We start from the raw sequence: 8,488 nt of genomic DNA, 5'->3' as shown, positions 1-8,488 counted from the left end.
CTAATATCCCTATTGCAAACATTTGGCAAAATATTTTTAATCTTTTATTTTTAATTTCCCAGAAAAGCTGTATAAGCCATTCTGAGGTTTAGTTTTTTAAAGAATTTTAAACTCATGCAAATTCAGCAGCTGGTCTTGAAGCGCCTCGTTCAACTCGTACTTGAACGAAGAATTATTATTTAATTGATTGCAACTCATTTTACAAGACAACTCGTAATGTAAAATACGATAAAAATGGTAATTTTTTGCATAAAATTCTACCAAAAATACAAATTTTATTTTGTTTTGAAGAATTCGTAATCCAAGTACGAGTTGAACTCACCTTCCAGTAGGAAATATATGGCTTTTGTGATTTCTGATGAACCTACTCCAAGTAATCACGCCTACCACAAAGTAAGTTTGTTTTCAGAAAAGGTCTCCGAAAATCAAGTTCCAACGGCTGAATTTCTAAAATTTGTAAATTAAAATGTTACAAAATACCGCTTTGTAGTTTATGTTTTAAAGAATTTGAATTAAATTGAATTAAATTAATATTATTGAAAACATGAAAGAAAATAAGGTACCTGTATCTAATTTCGGCCAGCTTGCAATTTCGGCCACTTTATTTTTCTTCCACAAATTTCCATGATTTTTTTTTTAATTTTTGCATAGGATAGAGATTATACAAAACAAAAAAGAATAAAAATGTCACTTCTACGTACAAAATGATGTGAAAAAGACTTTGGAACAATTTCCGAAGGGCAAGGAACTGAACCGAGGTGGCCGAAATAATACCCAAAGCTATGTCTATATCTCTATTAATTTAAAAATTTATTAAGAAAGATTTTAGAGAAAACAAAGTCGTTTATAAACTTTGCTACAAACTCCTTCTAATTCTATAATTCTTTTAACTCATTCAGTCCAATGTACTAGAAATACTTGAGATAGAATGTTCATATTTTGGAATTAGTTTCTTAGAGATTTATAGATGATTTTCTTCAAAAGAATTTTTTTAATTTATTATTTTATACATGGCTTAACGGTCGCTGAATTTAAATTCTTTATATTAACTAAATAAAAACTCTACTGGTTTAGATAGAGTAACTATTCAAGAAAACAAATTGGCAACTAGAATTCAAAACAGGAAAGAGGAAAAAATCGGTTTTACCAAATTCGACGGAAGGTCGTTTTTTCCGTTCGCCATTTTGAGCAAAAATTTTGCCCGAGTTTCTGCGAAGCGAGAAAACAACAACAAAATGTTTTTCCATCTCTGTTAGACTGTTTTTCCCGAGTAATTGAAGGACTAACTGTGTTATCACACTTGCACATTAAAATTTTAATATGATTTACATTAATTGTCGCTGGTGAGAGTCCAAATGTGTAATTTCTGTGTTTGAATCATTTTATATTGAAAATTTGATCCATTTGTTGATAAAAAGGTAGACTTGGCCCGCAAAATTTGATATAAATTGATTTATAGCATTAATGCGAAAAATTAATGCGATATTCTCTTTAATTTTTTAATGTGAAAAATATTTATGCTTTAGGTAAATTTAAACTTATTTTTGCAGGCCAAGTCCACTTCATTATCAATAAATAGAAAAACCCCAAATATTAAGGGATTCAAAAACACAAATAACATATTTGGACGCTCACAAGCGATAATCAATATGAATCACATTAAAATTTTAATGTGCAAGTGTGATAACGCCGTAGAGCTACTAAAAATCCATTCAGTACAGCATTTCGTATATCAATTGCCCAGGAATAAATTATCTAAAATCACTCAATTTGCGTATGATGTGTTATATACCATGGTAAGTAACGGGTTAATAAGTCTGATAAGTCTGTTGTAAAAATCTCATTTAGAATTTCAATCCTAAAAAATTTGGTTCATTCTTTAATAGTAAATGAGATCATTAATAATGCGCAAAATACAATGATTTTGGTTAAAAAATAGGGTAGTATAAGAGAAACTAAGAATATTTTAAAGATTGTAGTCAATCAAAAATACCGATATTAACAATGTAAGAACTATGTGTCTTTTAAAAACGTCCTAGGGTAAATTAAGCTAATTCAAAATCTGCTCCAAATGGAAACTTTTTGCTACTCCAAATGGAAACATCATTTTTTTCCCATGATAAATACAGTATTAAATTTTTATTTATATATTTTCTATACTTCTGTTTCATTATTTAGTTAATTTTGCTCCAAATAAAGCGAAAATCAATTCATATTCACAAATTTTAATTTATAAATCTCTCAGAAAAATTAAAAGTGTACTTTTTCACCATCGAATTTTTCATCAATCAACCTTGTTTTTAATGAAAAACACAAAAGGGTGATTGTGCTATATTCGTTTTTTTTTACATTTATGTAATATTTCTAGCAAAGTTATGTGAAATTAAGTGCTAATCTTTATTGTTAACGGTAGGTGAAATTTTCAAATGAAATAATTACGTATTTCGTGATCAAAAAGGGTTTTTCTGAAGTGTCTGCAAATGCTTCAATAAGAAACACCAGAAATATGATTTTTTTTTTAGAGATTTTCTTATTGTCTCAGATGGAAAAGGAGAAAAGACCCAGGAATAAGATCAAATCGTATACTCAAGAGCAACTTAACAAGGTTTTGGAAGCCTTTCGTCTCGGTTTCACTTACACTGTTTGTCTCCAATTAGAAAATTTCCCTTGTCTCCATTTGGATTAATTTGTTTCCAATAGCAGCATTTTGCACTAATGTGTTTTTCTTGTATTTAAGAAGTTTTCAAATTATATTTAAAGAATTTTCACTAAACAGTAACATTCTAGAAGAATTAAGGAGCAAATTTATGTAATTTTCTTCAGAAAAAAATGAACTTAATGTGTTGAATCTTCTGTCAAAGTTAAAGCGTCTGGAAATGGTTTTAAATTCGGACATTTACCCTAAATGGACGCTAATAAAGGATCCTTAATAATTCTTTAAATTCACATGCAAAAAGTTAAGTTTACGAATTCGAAAAACTTAATCGATCAAATTTTTTGTTTGCAATGCGAAAATAGTAAACAAACAAATAAATAATTTTAAAAGTCTCCTTAAAAAAAATCATAAAGCTCCTTAACACTTTTCAGTACATTACCAAATTTGGAATTATGCACATTGACCACCCGCACTGAAACTTGCACCATCATCATGATGAATAATACAAATATTGCTGTGTTTTGGAAATAAATAAATTGAGTACTTAAACGCCACTCTTCTCCTGAAGTCATCTTCTTGACGATGGATTGGTCAGTTACGGTGGGGAGATGTACATAGTTAGATAATTGTACGGGTGCTCCATGCCTTCGGAGGTGGTGTGTACTGTATAAAAAGAACACAAGATGAGATACTCAATTAGTATTCGCTGCATTTTGCTCCGTGTCACTACTCGTGCTAAAATATCCACCGCACCTACTTATTTTTGGATACCATTTGTCATACTGGGAGGATAAGACATGAAGACCGTAAGTGAGGATGAAAGTGCTTCGGTTTTTCGGGTTAAGAGTTTCAAAATTTTACGGAGGGGTAGATGAGGTGTGCTGAAGGAACAATGTGCAGAGAAATTATTGAGCTTTAGCGATTGTTGCAAAATGACCGTGATTTCTTCACAGTCATGCATCAAATTAAAAATGAGGATTGCGCAAAAGGAGTGATTTGTGTGGCCATTCAATTTTTCAGATAGCACTAGAAGAAAAAATAATGAATGCGGGTTTTTTGGCAAAAGAGAAAAAAAAACGAAACAATCGAATATTAAATCGATACCGCGTCAATTAATTTGCAATTTCTCAATTTTATTTTATTTTAATTTTTTTGCCTTGGAACCGAAAACATCCTCGCTGGCAGATTATCATTTTGGCTGTTGTTATTGCATTTGCCCTGGGAGCTCCACAAGCCGTCGATGATTCCCGCAATGCACAGATTCTGCGTTACGAAACGGACAATATTGGCGTTGATGGATACAGATATGCGTAAGAATTGATTGCAACTGATAATTTATTTTTGGCCTTGAAATCTAAGACAATTTGTCTTTCCAATAGTTTTGAGACCAGCGATGGAATTTCACGGCAGGAGGAAGCTGAACTGAAGAATGCTGGAACAGAGAATGAGGCCATTTCCGTGCGTGGTTCCTACAGTTGGGTAGCCCCTGATGGTCAGACCTACACCATCAATTTCATTGCCGATGAAAATGGTTACCAGCCCGAAGGTGCCCATCTGCCCAAAGCCTAAACAGCATCAGCATCAACGAAATATGCACAAAACCACCAAACATTTCGCATCAATCCTCTTGCAAACGTCTGCCATCGAGCAACATCATCCAAAACCATTGAAAAGCAAATACTCAGCAAAAATGTCAAAGACATAAAATTTGCTCTCTTCGCCATATGCTCTGTGTGTTTAATGTTGTAAAAACACCTAATTGGAAAGAGTTTTACCTGGGTAAACAGAAATATGAACACAAGAATTATACTGTGACATGAATAAAATAAAAAAAAAACAACATTAGTTTAAAACAACATTGTTGCTATTAGTCTCTTGTCTTGCAAGAATCCTAACATGATATTATTTTAACCTCTAGCATTTTGACCAAAAACATCATCATTGGATTTTCCACTTTCGGGGAGGAAAAATTTGCCTGTGGACAAGTGTTGATTGTGAAATTAAAATGCGAATCTTATTGCATATTTTGCTAAGTTTTCTTTCTTGTGGCTTTTCTTCAAGTTTCTTGTTAGTCATCTCTATTAGTAATTAATATGTTTGGTTTGTCCGGCCCCGTAAATAGTTGCTAAGAGGGGATCATATCGGTCTAACCAGAAAATGTTGATGTAAATCTCACCTCAACTATTTGTAGATTAATTTATTATGCATTTGCAATAAATTCTAAAAGATTACTTACAAAATGATTTAAAATACAAATCCTTTAAGTCATTCTCAGTGCACCCATTTAAATGGTCCTTTAATGATGATTAATTAATAAATAACCAGCTAAATAATAACTAATTAATTAATTAGTCAGTTTTTTCGCTCTTATGGGGTCACTTAAGTCTTACGGGGTAAAAGAGTATATTTTCTCCTTTTTTTAAAGATTTTTTTTTCACATCTTGTGAATATAAAAATGCAATATTGAAACTCACATTAATCAATTGAATATTGAAACTCACATCAATATTTTAAAAATTCAACTTTTAGAGCATGATTTTCGGAAATCTCTATTCTTGAAGAAATTATCCTTGTTGCGGATAACAACTCATGATAGATTAAACTGATATCAAGAAACCCTACTTTTCGATTACATGTGAAAATAGGTCGTCAACAACCATTTCTAAAGACTAATCAGAGTCCAAAATTTTAGCAAAGTCCTCTAGGGGGTGGCAAAGCGTCCGAGGCTTTGCGAGCTGCTCGAACTCTCGAGAAAGACCTCTGCCTTATATTCCTTTTCGCGATTTTTTCTGGTGCAAATAAAATTATTGTCGAATTTAATTTGTCTAGAGGAAGTGTACCAAATTTCGGCCAGTTTCTAAATTCAGCCACTTTGAGTGTAATTTCGGCCATGAAAATAAATTAATTAAAATTGTGTATGTAATCTTCGAATAGTCAATGAATTCATTTTGCTTTTAAATATTTATTCATTTTAGGATGTACAGTAGAGTCTCGCTATAGGCCATCGCTCTATAGTCCACAATTTATCGACCGTTGATTTCAAAACACTGATTTTAAGTTAGGTTATGTTTTTTAGTATGCGAAATTCATAATTATTTTAAAATTTTTGGCAAACTTTATTAAGTAGTTGTGATAATTGTGATCCACAATGAAGAGAGCAAAGACAAGTACCACAATCGCAAAGAAAGTGGAAGCCATCGAGCAATTTCAATACTAAAAATCGTTGATAATTTTAAAAAATTACATGGACTATAGTGCGACCCAAGTGTCAAATTTGAAACCAAATATGGACTATAGCGAGACTCTACTGTATTAACACAAAGACCGTTAAATTTTAGGTAAAATTTGAATTTAAATTGCGTTGTAAAGACTCAGTGTGAAAAGAGTCTTACAAAAAATGTGACAGATCGATTGGGTTTCTAGCAGTCTTACGATTTGTGGTGAAGTGCAAGAGATTTTCCTTCGGTGTTTTTCATGAAAATTGATTAGTTTTCATTAAAGATTGTTTCTGTTTATGTTAATAGTGAATCTATCTTTAAATTTCGGGTGAAATTTCCAGCTAAATCCTGTATTTCGCGTAAAAAAGTATATACTTTGTGAATGTCTCTCCGGCGAGGTAGTGTTGCCTATTCCGGCAACGTCTTTTGCTTTCCTAAATTTCTTATTCATTTTGTGTGTGTGTTTTTTTTTTTAATTTCTGAGTTCTACAATGTCCAGAGAAAAAAACCATCACTTCTATGAAAATGATGATGTGGAAAAGGTCTTGGAAGATTTCAGGAAGGACAAATTGCTACGAGAATCTGCGCGTAAATTTGAGATGCTACTCCTCAGGTCTTCATGACAAATTACACGGAAGATCTCAGGGCTTGTGGGTCATATAACCGTATTAAATAAAATATTAAACTCGTTCCGTATAACGTTTTTAAATTTTTTATCCGTTGCGTCACAAAAGGTGGTCACAAACGAGGTGGCCGGTATTTCACTCAAAGTGGCCGGAATACTACACAAAGCAATGTCCATATTATTATTAATTTTTGAATATTTTAGGAAATGACTTAAAGAAAACAAAGATGATAGACTAGTTTTCAAAGTTCCACACAACCTTCCCGAAAAGGAAGTAACAAAAAATATCAATATAAATTAAAAATATTGCATTTCAAACTTAGGACTCCGGTGCTTATATGCAACTATGCCAAAATTTGGCACACTTACCCTATGTAATCGGTTAAGCACCCTATCCGTACATAACCGATTCATCACCGATGAAGACCGATGCAGCCGTGTTCGAAATTTCAATACCTTTCCAAAAAATCTAAATTTAACCAAATCGGTTACACAATGAGCCCTTCAAATTGGTTTATCTTTGACCTTCAATAGTTCAAAATGGCGATTTTTCCGGTCATAGGTATGTTTGGACGAAATATGTTCGCCTGGACTACCTCATATACAAAAATCATTGAAAAAGCTTGGGCCGATTTTAAGAAAAACCAAAAATAAACATGGTTTTGGTGGGGATTGAGGGTGGGTGCGGGGGGTAAAGAAGAAAACTTCTGGAGATATATTTTTATTGGGGTTCATCGAAGATCCGAAGTTGATATCTTTTACTGTTTAAGCTCCAAGTAGGTGACAAGTTCAAAAAAAGACGATTATATAACTGCTCTCTCTCTTTGAGTTCGAGCAGTAAAAAATAATATTTTTAAACTAAATATTAAATATGCTGTTTTTTTTTGTCTGGGGGACCCACGTAACCCCTTAAAGGACTGATAATATTATATTACACTATGCAACAAATTCACAACTTTTTTTGTTAACGGAGATCTCACATGGTACGTTTGATAGAGCCAAGTCCCCTGATTAAGAATCTGGTCTTGGTTTTGCTCCTATACGTAACAATTTTTTTTATTAATACTTTTATATTTTTTCAGCTTTGCCTTACATTATCCGTTATATCTCAGGTTCTAGTGAACGTAACTTGAAAAGTGTGGGTGCGTTGGAAAGCTCATTAGTCGAGCTTCAATTTTGATAATTACAAAAAACCTTGTAAAACCACTCCTTCGGGGTGTAAAATTGAAGTTTCTCTAAAAATTACCAAAAAAATGGTCCTAAAGTGAGGTTTTAAAAATTTGTATAAAATAAACTAAACAAAATATTAAAAATCCAATGATACCATGTGATAGGCCACACTTAGAACTACAATTTTGTTCATCTGAGACATCGCGCTCCGATCACTCTAAATGCCTCATTTGTTGGTTTTTGTCATTTTCCAAAAATATAAAGTACATATTTTAAAGCAAATTTCCTAAAGATTTCTGAGAAAACATATTTCAAAACTTGTGTAAAACATACATAACTGTTGAGATCCTTCTTTAATTCGATCGGGGGACCATTAACATGATTTTCTTTAACATCCCCAATCAACCCTTATTAAAAAGCTCTCAATTTTCCTTTAAGTATTCAATTTTTGCTTTTATTTATTTCCATCCATTAAATGAAAGTATGATCTAATAAAGTCATTGAAATGCATTTACGAAATATTTGCGATGCGTTTTCTACCAATCATAAAAAAGCATTCCAAAAGGAGTTTAGGGGTTTCTTCACGGTGCTGAATGTTGATTGGGGATGTTAAAGAAAATCATGTTAATGGTCCCCCGATCGAATTAAAGAAGGATCTCAACAGTTATGTATGTTTCACACAAGTTTTAAAAGATGTTTTCTCAGAAATCTTTAGGAAATTTGCTTTAAAATATGTACTTTATATTTTTGGAAAATGACAAAAACCAACAAATGAGGCATTTAGAGTGATCGGAGCGCGATGTCTCAGATGAACAAAAT

General features: G+C 32.3%; 1 protein-coding gene across 1 annotated transcript; it reads left to right on the top strand.

Moving 5' to 3' along the window:
- Window positions 1-3,344: 3,344 nt before the first annotated feature.
- On the top strand, window positions 3,345-4,512 carry LOC129803911 (flexible cuticle protein 12-like). Its single transcript, XM_055850790.1, has 3 exons — window positions 3,345-3,462; window positions 3,842-3,966; window positions 4,036-4,512. Exons 1-3 carry the CDS (start codon window positions 3,454-3,456, stop codon window positions 4,223-4,225), a joined length of 324 nt encoding a protein of 107 aa, XP_055706765.1. The 5' UTR covers window positions 3,345-3,453; the 3' UTR covers window positions 4,226-4,512.
- Window positions 4,513-8,488: the final 3,976 nt, after the last annotated feature.

The sequence above is a fragment of the Phlebotomus papatasi genome, chromosome 2 (genome assembly GCF_024763615.1).
Source record: "Phlebotomus papatasi isolate M1 chromosome 2, Ppap_2.1, whole genome shotgun sequence".
Taxonomy (NCBI): Eukaryota; Metazoa; Arthropoda; class Insecta; order Diptera; family Psychodidae; genus Phlebotomus; species Phlebotomus papatasi.
Note: the sequence above shows the minus strand (reverse complement) of the source record. Positions and strands in the feature narration are given on the sequence as shown.

What these genes read in the sequence shown, in the direction of transcription:
- LOC129803911 (XM_055850790.1), top strand. An exon ending in GTTGATGGATACAGATATGC is followed by an intron (nt 3,967 to 4,035) that starts GTAAGAATTGAT and finishes TCTTTCCAATAG; the next exon opens with TTTTGAGACCAGCGATGGAA.